Source organism: Xenopus laevis, chromosome 7L (genome assembly GCF_017654675.1).
Source record: "Xenopus laevis strain J_2021 chromosome 7L, Xenopus_laevis_v10.1, whole genome shotgun sequence".
In the NCBI taxonomy this organism is placed as follows: Eukaryota; Metazoa; Chordata; class Amphibia; order Anura; family Pipidae; genus Xenopus; species Xenopus laevis.
Window position 1 is genome coordinate 136,214,207 of NC_054383.1, and position 15,925 is coordinate 136,230,131.

Here is a 15,925-nt window from a genome sequence, read left to right on the forward strand (position 1 = left end):
ACCCCACACTATAACCAACAGCTGGAGCTTTAACTATTATCTTGTATGTAGTTGTATGTAAGTATGAGTTGTAAGTATGAATTGTATGTATGAGTTTATGAGTTGTATGTATGAGTTGTATGTATGTATGAGTCGTATGTAAGTATGAATTGTATGTATGAGTTGAGTTGTATGTATGAGTTGTATGTATGAGTTGTATGTATGTATGAGTTGTATGTATGTATGAGTTGTATGTTAGTGTGAGTTGTATGTAAGTTGGATGTTTGCAACCCGGGGCTCTTTTATGCTTTGGTTTCCCAGTAGTATCTAATGTCTGGCAGCCTCTTGCCCTTATTATCTGGATAAGAGAAGAAAAGAAAAGGAAACCAAACCACTACAGTTTGTAACAATGTAACTTTATAAAAAGCAGATTCATTCAGTACATCCTCACAACCAAGTGACCGGCATAAAAAAGGGAATATGAAAAGATGATGATATCCTTTCTTTATTCAGTGGCTCCTGTACTTACTGTAACATGGAGTGTTTGTGCAAGGGGTACAGGGATATGGGGGCCCTTCATTCAAAGCTTAACGGTAAAAATCTTTCAAACCTTGAAAAAAAACAAAGAGGAAAAAACCCACTTCGGGTTCAGGGTTGATAAAAAAAATACTCTTCTGCCAACAGAGGGAGCTGTAGGCTTATGACCCTGTCCTCTCTCTGTAGGGCCACACACAGCTGTGTCCATAGAGAATTAGTGTGAGAACATTTCCCCAGTCTGTATAAAGTGACTCAACGCTGCCCCCTGTCTGCACAATCCAGATTTCCCCGTCAGGCACAGATGGGACCGTTGGACTCCAGAAGCGGCGACTTCTCTTCAGAATCTTTCCTTGGTCTATAACTGGCGAACTGATACATACACTGGACTTGTGTGAAGGAGGAATAACTGGAACAATATCAGGGTTAATTGGGCACACACACAAATTAACTACTTGCGGCCTGACCTACATGTATTTTACTATATGGGAATCAATATAAATACAAATATACAGAGAAGGAATGTTCTGGGCACACAATAAGCTATACCCTCATACTGTACTGTCTAAGGGAATCAATATGGCACCTCCTCCTCCCATATGTATAAATACAAATATACAGAGAAGGAATGTTCTGGGCACACAATAAGCTATACCCTCATACTGTACTGTCTAAGGGAATCAATATGGCACCTCCTCCTCCCATATGTATAAATACAAATATACAGAGAAGGAATGTTCTGGGCACACAATAAGCTATACCCTCATACTGTACTGTCTAAGGGAATCAATATGGCACCTCCTCCTCCCATATGTATAAATACAAATATACAGAGAAGGAATGTTCTGGGCACACAATAAGCTATACCCTCATACTGTACTGTCTAAGGGAATCAATATGGCACCTCCTCCTCCCATATGTATAAATACAAATATACAGAGAAGGAATGTTCTGTGCACACAACAAGCTATACCCTCATACTGTACTGTCTAAGGGAATCAATATGGCACCTCCTCCTCCCATATGTATAAATACAAATATACAGAGAAGGAATGTTCTGGGCACACAATAAGCTATACCCTCATACTGTACTGTCTAAGGGAATCAATATGGCACCTTCTCCCATATGTATAAATACAAATATACAGAGAAGGAATGTTCTGGGCACACAATAAGCTATACCCTCATACTGTACTGTCTAAGGGAATCAATATGGCACCTCCTCCCATATATATAAATACAAATATACAGAGAAGGAATGTTCTGGGCACACAATAAGCTATACCCTCATACTGTACTGTCTAAGGGAATCAATATGGCACCTCCTCCTCCCATTTGTATAAATACAGAGATATATTTCCCATTGTAATGATAAAAATAGCACCATCTGTACAAAGGATACAATAACATCGAGAAAAAACAACATGATGCAGCCTATGATCCAGGGCAGATGATTTAGAGCTTCACTGGCGTCCGTCTGTCCTTCCTCTGGGCTCTTGATAACAATACTCAGTCCGTAGAAGATGTTTCCCACCATAATGAACAGGAACATACCCAGGGCCAAACCTTCCACTGATTTCCTCTTAAACTACAGGACACAGAACACCAACAGGTTAAAGCTGATCATTTCTTTATCAACTTAGAATAACAGAACTTCAGTGCTGTAAAGCATATCTAGGACTCTGCCCAGGCTCACTTTGCTGCCAGTCAGTGACAGACAGGCTGCACAACTCCCAAAATTTTGGAAATAGAAAGAGGGAAAAAATGAGTGCGGTGGAATTTTTTGACCACACCCATTTGTGTGACCACACCCCCTAATTACCATGTTCATTTTAGAAAATTTGGCAGGTTTAACACATTTCTGTGTTTTTTATGTGTTATTACAGTTTTCCTAATGAAGGTGAATTGCCCTTTAAGCTGCAAGCCACAGTTTCCCCAAGAGACCTGCTTATCTTAAATTGTTACAATTGTTTCTCTGCTTATCTTAAATTGTTACAAATGTATCTAATTGCACCTGCCACGTATTATGGGCTCTCTGCCAAAAGCCAATTAAGTTAAAAACATTTTATCTTTTTCTGGATGTTCAGTGCAGGAGATCAAAGAGAAAGTCGGGAAATTTCAATAACAAACCCGGGACAGCGGGCTGAGCTGTCAAAATCAGGACTGTCCCACAAAAAAAGGGAATTATGAGGCTAAAATATAGTACAAGTTCAAGTTACCCCAGATAAAAGAGGTGCAGATGGAGGTGCCCATTTCTTTGGCTTTGGTCACACCCACTGAAGGGCACCGCCCAAGATTTTTCCCCTCCACTGATTTGCTTTGTTCAGCTCATGCCAGAGAGGCTGCAGTCCAGTCCAACTTGCTGTATATTACCCCAAATAACACCTCTATATACAGTGTCAGACTGGGACACCAGGGGCCCACCCAAAAACCTTTAACTAGGGGCCTACCAATTAATCTTAGACCAGGGGCCCACTCTCAGTTCTATTATTATTCCTCTCCTCATTCAACCTCTATTCTCCTAGTCTCTTTTCTTTACATACTATAATCTATATTTCCATCTATTTAGCCTCTTTGTTCTCATAGAAATAGGGAATGACCATGAAATAGGCCAAATGTTTAGCAGCTTGAGGGGCCACTGACACCTGGGCCCACCGGGACTTTTCCTGGTATACCGGTGGGCCACTTCGACATGGTCTATATAATACAATTAGGAAATATTCCCAACTACATTGTATGAACTCGATTTCATGCCTCCGGAACACAAACAGATATATAAATACAGTCCCCAATAGCTCATGGCAGTATAAATGTGCCCAAGTTATGGTTTAACAAACATTCCTGCACTGCTGGTTGTTGCTAAGTGAAAACTGTAGGAAACATCGGGCCCATTACTTACATTGCTCACAATCTGGGGAATCCGGAAGACGAGACATATTGCGTACGCGATTATTCCACAGGCAAAACCAACCGCCATCCGGACAGAATTCTCCTTTTAGACACAATACAGAACATTGGTGATTCCAGAGTTGGGTCAATATCCGCTACTGACTTGCCCAAGTGAATTGGACTCCCTGTGTGGCTACTAGTAGCGTCAGTGTGCAACTGAGCACAATTATGGGCAGTTTTAGAAAAGCTGGGAGCATGGTCATTTTGGGGTGCATGGTTTTGGGGTGCCTTATGGTGGCTAAGTGGGTTTAGTTTTCTTTTAACTGATTTATACAGTTGTTGAAACACACGCACCTCATTCCCTTCAGCAGAGAGCAGGTGCCGGCTGGGTATCACATTCCCGGGGTTCAGCACAGTTGGTTCTGACTCCTGATGGAGGGAGAAAGTGGCCACAGAGCCCAGAAGGGCAAATCCACAAACAGTGGGTAAGGCAGTGTAAGCTGAATGGGCAGAAAAGAGAAAAGAGCATTTTGGTGCCGTGAATATTAATTATCAACTCACTATTTATACCTCGTATTTCCTAGGAATGCACGGAATCCACTATTTTGGATTCAGCCGAACCAAAATATTTGTCCGAATACTGAACCGAATCCTAATTTGCATATGCAAGGGGAAAACATTTTTTGCTTCCTTGTTTTGTGACAAAAAGTGATTTCTTGTCCCGCCTTAATTTGCATTTGCAAAATCGGATTCGGTTCGGCCAGGCAGAAGGATTCGGCCCGGACCCGAATACTGCTGTAAAGGCTGAATCCTGCATTCGGTGCATCCCTAGTATTTCCCAGCTGTTTCTAAATTATAATGTTATTTAGAGGATGCTGGGAGTTGTAGTTCCTTGCACATATGGTCCCTACCCCAAGCAGTTTTGGCCTTGTAAGAGATCAGACAGGGTCAGACTGGGCCGGTGGGACACTGGGAATAAAAAGCAGTGGCCCCTGCAAACCCCCCCCTAACTCAGACCTGTTCCCCCAACCCGCCAGAAATGTATTCTCGTTTCTCGTGCCCCAAGATCTGCCCTTAAGAGAGAAATAAGGTATGTGGCAGGGGAGAAGAGTGGCATTTGTAGAAGCTGAATATTGCGACTGGGGACCCTGGCAGCAGCCCCGGTGGGCCCCAGACACCCCAGTCCCACACGGAGCTCAGATACTCACTTTTGGGTTTGCTGTCCTGGAACTTGAAGTAGAGATAGACTACAAGCATCAGACAGTCGTTCACAACAAAGTAGATGCAAAAGTATTTCTGGGGGAAGAGAAAAGGGGGATCAGTGCAGGGAATGAGGGTGGAGTTCTGTTGGGCTGGGAGTTGTGTGGGTCAGAACCCTACCTGTAGGGGGAGCTGGTTGGCAAGGTAAGTCCCAGTGAGGTTTAAGGTGTCGGCGAGCAGCCAGAGCAGGACAAACCATAAGGACATTGCCTCGTGCATCTTCTTAGTCTTGAAGGCTTCATAGAACTGTCTGGTGGGGGGGAGAACGGCACAGTCGTTAGGGTATTCCCAGCCCAAAAACACACGTTTATTTATATAGCACCAACATATTCTGTAGTGATCGGTAGTAACTGCTCCAGTCGCTTTTATCACGAGCCAAATAACCTGCCCAGGTCAGAACTGAACTCAGGGCCTCAGTACTACAAAGACCTCAGACAGCTGTAAATGTATGTGAGCTTCTTGGTTAAAGGGTAACTAATCCTGCCGTGTGTCTTGTGAAACGACAGCAATGCATCGACTGAATGGTACGTAAAACTCAAGGCACACACACACCAGCATGAGCAAGAACTGATTTTACTGTCAGTTACCCTTTAAAGGGATTCTGTCGTGTTGTTTAGGGTGTGCAAATTCTTCACTCTATTATTTAAAATGTAAATCCTGAACCAATACGTGTATTTATTTAGTTGTAATATTGGTGTGTAGGTGCATCTCAGCTCATTTTGCCTGGTCATGTGATTTCAGAAAGAGCCAGCACTTTAGGATGGAACTGCTTTCTGGCAGGCTGTTGTTTCTCCTACTCAATGTAACTGAATGTGTCTCAGTGGGACCTGGATTTTACTATTGAGTGCTGTTCTTAGATCTACCAGGGATCTGTTATCTGGTTAACTGGAGTTAACACAGATAACCCAGTTATGCCCAGCGATAAATCTCCTCATCTTCAGGCAACTAATCTCCCGAACTGCCTTCCCGGCTGCTAGAATGTAAATCCCCGGCAGGATGGCACTCGGATCACTTTGTATTCCGAAGTTGCCCGAAGTTGCCTCACAAGAAAACTTCCGGCGACTTTGGAAAACGAAGCGCCATCCCGCCTGCGATTTACATTCTAGCCGGCGGTAAAGCAGGGGAAGGGAGTTCGGGAAGATTAGTCACCCTGAAGAAGAGATTTGTCGCCGGGCAACTAATCTCCCGGAGTGCGTCTCTGCCCTTAAGAGTGACTGAAGTTTATCAGAGCACAAGTCACATGACTGGGGGCACCTGGGAAACTAACAATATGTCTAGCCCCATGTCAGATTTCAAAATTAAATATATCAAAATCTGTTTGTTCTTTTTAAAAAGGGATTTCAGTGCAGAATTCTGCTGGAGCAGCACTATTAACTGAAAAAAAACTTGTTTTCCCATGACAGTAGTAATTAGCAATTCCTAGAGCAGGTCATTATAAGATTAGAGACTGAGTATGTTTTGCTGCCACTAACCCCCCTAGGTGTCACCTAAAGTTACAAATATATACAAGTCCGTGGGGGGTTGTTGGGAGATGTCGCTGCACATTGGACTCGGGTTACAAACAACTCTCAGACCCAACCTGCTCGCCCTGTGCCTCCAGCACATTCTAATTTACAACTGTCATTTTACAAATGTACTCAGCATCAGCGAGGCTGGTCTAGTTACCCTTTATAGGAATACATTATATCACTTGTGTCACTACTCCCTGCACCCTGACACTGTAAGCCTACACTCATCATCAGCTGTTTTTTCTTTACCTCCGGATGTTATTAGACTACAATTCCCCAAATCTTCCAGCATATGTCAAAGCATGCTGGGAGCTGTAGTCCAGCAACATCTTGGGAGCCAAGGCAAAGTATTGGGGAAGATGCACATAAAATTGTTTGTCCCTCTCTGCACTGATGGTTCCAGTGAAGGGGAAGTCAGGCTTCCTTTCAGCATCACAGGTTTATTAAAGGGATAGTTCACCTTTAATGTACTGTACATTTCATTATAATTTACACAGTGGTTTGCTGAGATAATTTGCAATTGGTCTCCTTTTTTTTTAATTATTTCACTTTTTGTTCTGCAGTTTGCCACTTCAGCAGCTACCTGGTTGCTAGTGTCTGATTTACCCTAGCAACCCAGCAGTTCTTTAAATAATAGATGGGAATATGAATAGGAGAGGGTCCGAATAGTAGTATAGAAAAGTAGCAGCAATAACAACAAGAGCATTTGTTTTTTAGATGGGGTCGGTGACCCCCATTTGAAAGCTGGAAAGAGGAACAAGAAGAAGGAAAATAATTCAGAAAGAAAACATGAAGACCAATTAAAAAGTTGCTCAGAATGGGCAATTCTATATCATTCTAAGAATTACATTAAAGGACCAGTAACATCAAAAATGTTTTTAAAAAAAATTTGTTCGTATACCACGAAAAAAACCCACCAAGACTAATTAAACTTTAAAATCACATAATAGTCTTTAGTCTAAATAACCGACTGAAACTCCCGTTCCTCTTCAGAAAAGGCGATCCATCGTGCGGCACTTGGTTTCTCCTCCCTGCCTTCATTATAGGAGTTATTTCTTAATAAAGGCTGTGTGATTTTAAAGTTTAATTAGTCTTGGTGAGTTTTTTTTCATGGTATACTAACAATTTTTTTTTTTTAATTTTTTTTTGATGTTACTGGTCCTTTAAAAGTGAATTAGTCCTTTAATCTATAGCTGGCCTCTGCTACATTGTTTCAGGAGTCACAACCAGCATGGCAGAGTGGGGAGGAGATAGATAAACACAAAGCAGGATGTTAGTGAGAGGAGCTTACAGATAGCAGAGAAATCAAAGGGAAGAAGTTTATGGTGCAAGACCTTCCCACACCCCCCATGCTGCCTGTAGAACAGAGTCAGGGGTTCAGTTCTAACCAATGGAACAAGTTTGTAAGGTATAGGAGAGGGGGCGTGGCTTTGGGAAATAGATAAGAACCTGATGCTACAGTCGATTGGCCACACACAGCCCGTCATCTCCACTGACACTACAGGGAAACATATTTATACGCTGTCCCTTTAATATACTCACGGGAAAGTGCAAACCATGAAACACCCCATGGAGATCACACCCAGATACACGCTGGCGTAATCCCGCCCATTCACTGCGCACTCGCCAAACACATTTAAAATCCACTGTATTCCGTCTTGGCAGTAAGTTCCATTCGCGGGGGACAGTGTTGGCAAAGCCATTATGTCGGCCGTGTTGGGGTCCAGTGAAACTGGGAATGAGACAGGGAAACAGATATAAATAAACCACCTGAAGATGCCTCCACCCACCAAACGTACACATAGTACTGCACTCACACTAAGTTATACCCTCCTGTTATATAATCAATATGGCAGCTCCCTCCTCCCATATGTATAAATACAAATATACAGAGAAGGAATGTTCTGGGCACACAATAAGCTATACCCTCATACTGTACTGTCTAAGGGAATCAATATGGCACCTCCTCCTCCCATATGTATAAATACAAATATACAGAGAAGGAATGTTCTGGGCACACAATAAGCTATACCCTCATACTGTACTGTCTAAGGGAATCAATATGGCACCTCCTCCTCCCATATGTATAAATACAAATATAAGAAGTTGCATTTGTACCCCACTCCCTGATGCCTCATCTCTTACCTCTGAGTAGAGCAGTTTAGCACAATCCTCTTTTCAGCCCTTCCAGTTCTTCAAGTCAGCTCTGCTCTTCAATCCCTTAATTTATTGCTGGAGCTGATCAGAGATAAATTCTATACGTCCCCTTCTTACATTGAGTGTCCCTGTATTCCCAGATTGTGAGTGTAATGTAAGTGCCTGTCTCTTGGTCTCTCCCCTCCTGCTCTCAGCTCTCTGCCTTCCCACTGTTCCCTTTAAACCACAAGAACAGCCAAAGTACTAACCCCCAATCATGTGACCCGGGGCAGAAGCCTTTGTGTATCTGTGACTCCTCCCCAACTGCCCAACCCCACTTACCCCACAGGCTGGTGAGCAGAGACAAAAGGTTGGACAAAGTGAAGAAGAAGAGACAGTAGGTGACAATTGGGAGACAGATGTCTAATGGGCTTCAGCTGTTGTTGCACTACAACTCCCAGCATCCTATGACTGCCAGGGGGTCACAGACCCCAAAATGAAGAACATTTATATTGTTTTGCAGCCAGGAATTATATTCATTCTGTTCAGCCCCTCCTGTCCCTCAGGAACGATTTATTAGCCCTTGTGCCATGCTGGGGGCAACCGGTGCACCCCTCATATTCTGGAGGGGGAAGGATCTGCTGCTGACAGTTGGGGGGCTCTGCACTCAGATTCCAGAGGCATACCTCCCAACATTTTGGAAATAAAAAAAAGGAACAAAAAATTTGCTGCGAGTAGTGTAGGGTTGCCACCTGGCCGGTAAAAATAATGGTTGATCCCAATGTTATTAATTAGGGATGCACCGAATCCAGGATTCGGTTCGGGATTCAGCCTTTTTCAGCAGGATTCAGATTCAGCCGAATCCTTCTGCTGGCTCAACCAAATACAAATTTGCATATGCAAATTGGGGGCAGGGAGGGAAATCGCGTGACTTTTTGTCACAAAACAAGGAAGGAAAAAATGTTTTTCCTTTTCCACCCCTAATTTACACATGCAAGTTCGGTTTCGGTATTCAGCTGAATCTCTCGAGAAGGATCCGGCCGAATCCGAAATAGTGGCTTCGGTGCATCCCTATTATTAATAGGGAAAAAAGATATATATATATAGGAAGGCCAGTATTTTTTTTCCCCAGAAAAGGTGGCAACCCTAGCATAGCCGGGTGAAAAAATTTTTTGACCACGACAATTTTTTTAGTTACACCCCCTAATTACCATGTTCATTTTACAATATTTGGCAAGTTATGAAATTTTGAACATATTTCTGTGTTTCTTTTTCGTTATTACAGTTTTGCTAATGAAGGTGAATTGCCCTTTAAGCTGTGAGTTGAATGTCTCCCAAGAGACCTGTTGTCTTATATTGTTACAATTACTTATTTGCTTATCTCAAAATTGTTACAAAAGTATCTTATCTGCAGCTGTTCTGGGTTCTCTGCCAAAAACCAATTAATTTAGAGACTTTGTATGTTTTTTTTTTAGCTGGTCAGTGCAGAGAAAGTACAAACACGGGACTGCAAGTTGAGCTGTCAAAAGCTGGACTATCCCGCTGAAAACGGGACAGTTGGGAGGTATGCAGAGGCGCAAATAGCCCCCCATTAAATAGTGACGTTCTATGGAGTCCTATGTCAGCCTCTCTGGCATTTGCCAGAACCCACAGATTGCCAGTCCAGGCCTGCAGGGGGTATTTCTAAGCAAAGGCACCACCTGTCACCTCTCTGTGTGCTTTGGGCACCCCATTGGGGCAATGACTGATGATGGACAGGCTTTAACCACCATTATTTTCTGCATGGCGACAGCAGAGGTTTTAAAAAACTGTGTGACGTTACCCAAACCTCATGGCACAAGGGTCCCTCTTCACCACCACACAATTGCCCAAATCTGCCTGTGTGGGACTGGCACCACTGCTAATTTTGGCTCAAATGGGATGTTTTCTGGCAAAATCAGTGATGCCAGGCTGGTTTCCATGAGGGCAATTGCAGGAGCCTGAGAGGTGACAACATTGCCCCAATTCATTTCTACGGCACCTTCCTGTCCCCACAGGTCACTTAAAGGAGAAGCAAAGGTTAAAAGTAGGAATGCACCAAATCCAGGATTCGGCTAGGATTCGGCCTTTTTCAGCAGGATTCAGATTCGGCCGAATCCTGCTGCCCGGCCCAAACTGAATCCTAATTTGCATATGTAAATTAGGGGCGGTGAGGGAAATCACGTTAATTTTTGTCACAAACAAGGAAGTAAAAAAACTGTTTTCTCCTTCCCACCCCTAATTTGTATATGCAAATTAGGATTTGGTTCAGTATTCGTCCGAATCTTTTGCGAAAGATTCGGGGGTTCGGCCAAATCCAAAATATAGGATTCGGTGCATCCCTAGTTAAAAGTAAGTAAGCTTTATCAGAAAGGTCTATATAAATACACCAGTAAACCCTCAAAGTAATGTTGCTCTGAGTCCTCTGTCAAAAGAAACAGCACATTTCTTTCCTTCTATTGTGTACTCATGGGCTTCTGTATCAGACTTACTGTTTTCAGCTTAAACCTCCAGGGCTAGGGCTTGAGCATGCTCAGTTTGCTCCTCTCTCCCTCCTCCCCTCCCTGCTGTAATCTGAGCCCAGAGCTATGAGTGAGCAGGGAGAGACTCAGGCAGGAAGTGATGTCACACCAAGCTAATATGGCAGCTGCTATCCCAAACAAACAGAGCTGATTACTCAGGTATGGAAAAGAATTCTGCAGAATAAGTATAGTGTTACGGTTTGCACTATTGTGGCTAATCTATTGGCAATAAATTGCTTTGGTGGCTTTCCTTCTCCTTTAATTATTTCCTGAAAATTGTCAGCCTGTGCGTGTGAGGGGCAATCTCCGGTGAGTAGTAAATAGGAGGAGGCGCCTCACAGCCGGGGCCAACACAACAGCCTACAATACAATGGGGTATTGTGGCAAATAAACAAACACAGCAGAGCTGACACAAACTCACTGCAATACAAACAAACTTACTTAACCCTGTCAGCGCCGGGTGATTTCCCCTAAACCTTTGCCATGCAATATTATGTCTAAATGTTGTGTTGAGGGATGCAGTTAAAGGTGAACAAAGTAAGTACAGGGCTCTCCTGCTCCTGGGGACTCCTGCTAGGGGTATTCCAAGGGACACCCACATACCACCTAACACCCAGCCTTTCTGAATGCTTTTAGTAGCCCTTCACTGGCTCTAGCCCTAGTTCATAGTAATTGTGATTAGCCAATAAAGGGTGCAGTACATACGTAGGTGCAAGGGTGAGCCTACCAGACACATGGGAATGTAGTGACACACAACACAATGGGTCAGTTTTGTGTTGCTTTCCATTCAACACTTTCTGTAGAAATCTGTGTGGCCCACTAAGAGGAATCCCCCATCCTTTTTTGTGCTGGAAAAACTTTTGAAGGGTTAATGTTTAAGAGGGATTTATGGTTAGAAAAGAAGGGTCAGTGGGACTGAAGAATGATATGTGCTATTGTCCCTACACAGGCAGACTCCTCCTGAAACTCAAACACAATCCTGCAGTGTGACTGGAGACACCCCAAATTGTGCACAGGCACAGCACCTCTGCACTACATGTATTATATATGGTTCTGCCTGATTTGGCCACCTTTTTTTAAAAAAAATGGAATGAGACTTTCGAGATTTATCATACTCTGGCCCTTTAAGAATTCAAATTCGACTATTTGACACCTGAAACCTGCTGAATTGCTATATAAGTCAATGGGATAGGACCAATGAGCAATTTGGAGATGTTTGCAGCCTTCCAGACAATAGAGGTTTTTTCTAACCGAGTTTTTTTAAGAAAATTTGATTTTCAAGATTTATCATACTCTGGCCCTTTAAAAATTAGAATTAGACTATTTGCCACCTAAAACCTGCCAAATTGCTATATAAGTAAACGGGAGAGGTCCAGTGAAAAATTTGGAGATGATTGCTGCCTTCCTGACATTCAATGTTTTTTCTAACCAAGTTTTTTTTTAAAAAAAAACCTAATTCGATTTTCGAGATTTATCATACTCTGGCCCTTTAAGAATTCAAATTCGACTATTTGACACCTGAAACCTGCCGAATTGCTATATAAGTCAATGGGAGATGTCCAATGAGCAATTTGGAGATGTTTGCAGCCTTCCTGACATTCAAGGTTTTTTCTAACCGAGTTTTTTAAAAAAAAAAACCTAATTCGATTTTCAAGATTTATCATACTCTGGCCCTTTAAGAATTCATATTTCGACTATTTGCCACCTGAAACCTGCCGAATTGCTGTATAAGTCAATAGGAGATGTCCAGTGAACAATTTTGAGATGTTTGCAGCCTGCCTCACATTCGAGTATTTTTCAAATCGTTTTTAAAAAAAAAATATAAAAAATTTTAATTAGATTTTCTAGTTTTATTCCAATTAGACTGTTGCTATATAAGTCAATGGTAGAGGTCCAATTAGCAATTTGGAGCCTTCTATTGAGTTTGGTTGAATTCGAATAGAATTCAATTCGAGTTTTCGGGTTGTATAAATTCGTCCGACGGGGCTGCTGCACAGAAAGAACATAAAGCAGCTCAATAATGTCCCTCAGGGAACAGGGCTGGGAAATCAGGAAACACAAAAACATGTTGTGATTTTATTTCTCTACTGGAACAGTGTGACCCGAATCCACACAGACAAACCTCAGACGCACGACTCTCTGGGGTCAGACTAAATGAAATCAATTCCTGTGATCCAATGAGAGTCTGGCACAGGCGGTGACATCCCGAGACACTGCTTTCCCTTCTCCTTCCTACTTCCAAGAATTTCATAGAAAGGAGCTTGTGAAACAATTTTAAATGGGGGAATTTTTCTTTTTTTAAATGTTTCTGGGCTTTTTATGTTACATTGAAATTCCTGGCACTTCCAAAAATATTGTGTGTCCCTTTAATATTCCTTAAAACAATCCCAAGCCTATTTACTAACATTATGTGTGTTTTTATTTATATAGCACTGCATCTATTATATAGCACTGTATTTATATAGCACTGCATCTATTATATTGCACTACATTTATATAGCACTGTATCTATTATATTGCACTGTATTTATATAGTACTGTATTTATATAGCACTGTATTTATTATATAGCTCTGTATTTATAATGTAGCACTATATTTCTATAGCACTGTATGTATCATATAGCACTGCATCTATTATATTGCACTGTATTTATCTAGCACTGTACCTATTATATTGCACTGTATTGATATAGTACTGTATTTATTATATTGCACTGTATTTATATTGCACTGTACTTTTTATATTGCACTGTATTTATATAGTACTGTTTTTATTATATAGTACTGTTTTTATTATATAGCACTGTATTTATATAGCACTGCATCTATTATATTGCACTGTATTTATATAGCACTGTATTTATATAGCACTGTATTTATTATGTAGCACTATATTTATATAGCACTGTATGTATCATATAGCACTGCATCTATTATATTGCACTGTATTTATATAGCACTGTATTTATATAGTACTGTATTTATTATGTAGCACTATATTTATATAGCACTGTATGTATCATATAGCACTGCATCTATTATATTGCACTGTATTTATATTGCACTGTATTTATTATATTGCACTGTATTTATATAGCACTGTATTTATTATATTGCACTGTATTTATATAGCACTGTATTTATATAGCACTGTATTTATTATATAGCACTGTATTTATTATGTAACACTATATTTATATAGCACTGTATGTATCATATAGCACTGTATTTATATAGCACTGTATTTATTAAATCACACTATATTTATAGTGTGATATAACAGAGCACTGTGTGTAACAGAGCACTGTACCACAGAAGAATAAATTAATAGCACAAATATAGGGGGTGATTACCATAATAAATACAAAACTTTTAGGGGCAGATTTACATAGGGTCGAATATCGAGGGTTAATTAACCCTCGATATTCGACTGCCGAATGTAAATCCTTTGAATATCGAACTCGAAGGAGTTACCACAAATAGTTAGATCGAATGAAAAATCGTTTGATCGAACGATTAAATCCTTCGAATCGTTCGATTCGAAGGATTTTAATCCATTTATCAAACGATTTTTCTTCGACCTAAAATTGTTAGAAAGCCTATGGGGACCTTCCCCATAGGCTAACATTGCATCTCGGTAGGTTTTAGGTGGCGAAGTAGTTGGTCGAAGTTTTTTTTAAAGAGACAGTACTTCGACTATCGAATGGTTGAATAGTCGAATGATTTTTAGTTCGTATCGTTCGATTCGAAGGTCGAAGTAGCCAATTCGATGGTCGAAGTAGCCCAAAAAAACATTTGAAATTCGAAGTTTTTTTTATTCTATTCCTTCACTCGAGCTAAGTATGTTATTTAATGGCAAAATCTAAGCAACTTTTCAATTCCTCTTCATTTTTTTAGTTTATGAAATATTTGCCTTCTTCTAAGAGCTAAGTATTAAATATACAAGAAGAAGGAGGTCCCTGCCCCATAGAGCTTTCAATCTTTAAAACAATGATTTACAAAAAAAAAGAATAGGAACAAAAAGAAGAAAATACACATTTACTACACAACTAAAACCCTTTGTCGGAGGGTTGACTTGTCCTTTAGAATGTGGCTGTGCCAGTCATAATGGGATGGACGAGTCAATCAGACATTTTTTTGAGAATTTTGCAAAACTGGTTGTATTTTCTCTCAGCCAATGACAGTTTGGATTGTGAGATTTGTACAGAATTTGTCGAGCACAGTGGCAGTAGTCATCCCCGAAATACTGAAAGAGACCCCTAGGAGTGGCCACTTTGGTGTAATGAACTATAAGGGTATATCTCTGTATTAAAATTGCATCCATGTGCCTGACATGCTTTTGCACAATATACTGACATTCTGTATTAGTCAGGGGCACTGAGGGCCCACAACTGTTATCCACATGGCAGCACCAGAGCAGATAACAGATAAGTACTACTATAGTTGTACTTATCTGTTATCTACTGTGTATCATGTGCTTGAATGGCTGCCCCCATGGCTACACAGCAGCTTGTTTATATAAACTATAGTAGTACTTATCTGTTATCTACTGTGTATCCTGTGCTTGAATGGCTGCCCCATGGCTACACAGCAGCTTGTTTATATAAACTATAGTAGTACTTATCTGTTATCTACTGTGTATCCTGTGCTTGAATGGCTGCCCCCATGGCTACACAGAAGCTTGTTTATATAAACTATAGTAGAGTTTCTGAAGTAAACACATCAGTTTTACCAGTGCAGGGCAACAATATATTATATCTCCATTCCTTTAAAACACTTTCATTTTCTGGTGTTACTGTTTCTTTAACTTTTAGTATGTTATATTTGAATCCGCCAATTCTTAGCAACTGTTCCTTCATTACTTACATTTTATAGTTTTTGAATTATTTGTCGTCTTCTTTTGACTCTTTCCAGCTTTCAAATGGGGAGTCACTGACCCCATCTTCTATTCAGGCCTCTCCTATTTTTATTCCAGTCTCTTATTCAAATCAATGCATGGTTGCTAGGGGAATTTGAACCCTAGCAACCAGATGGCTGAAATGAAAAACTGGAGAGCTGCTGAATAAAAAGCTAAATAA

General features: G+C 41.0%; 1 protein-coding gene across 1 annotated transcript; it reads right to left on the reverse strand.

Annotated features, from left to right (window-relative positions):
- Positions 1-374: 374 nt before the first annotated feature.
- Positions 375-8,511, reverse strand: XB5947741.L (novel protein similar to pqlc2 L homeolog). The gene is given in 8 exon segments (NM_001096895.1): positions 375-897; positions 1,916-2,101; positions 3,413-3,505; positions 3,757-3,902; positions 4,611-4,698; positions 4,783-4,912; positions 7,713-7,902; positions 8,316-8,511. Coding segments are annotated over 7 exon segments (894 nt in total). The 5' UTR covers positions 7,874-7,902; positions 8,316-8,511; the 3' UTR covers positions 375-807.
- Positions 8,512-15,925: the final 7,414 nt, after the last annotated feature.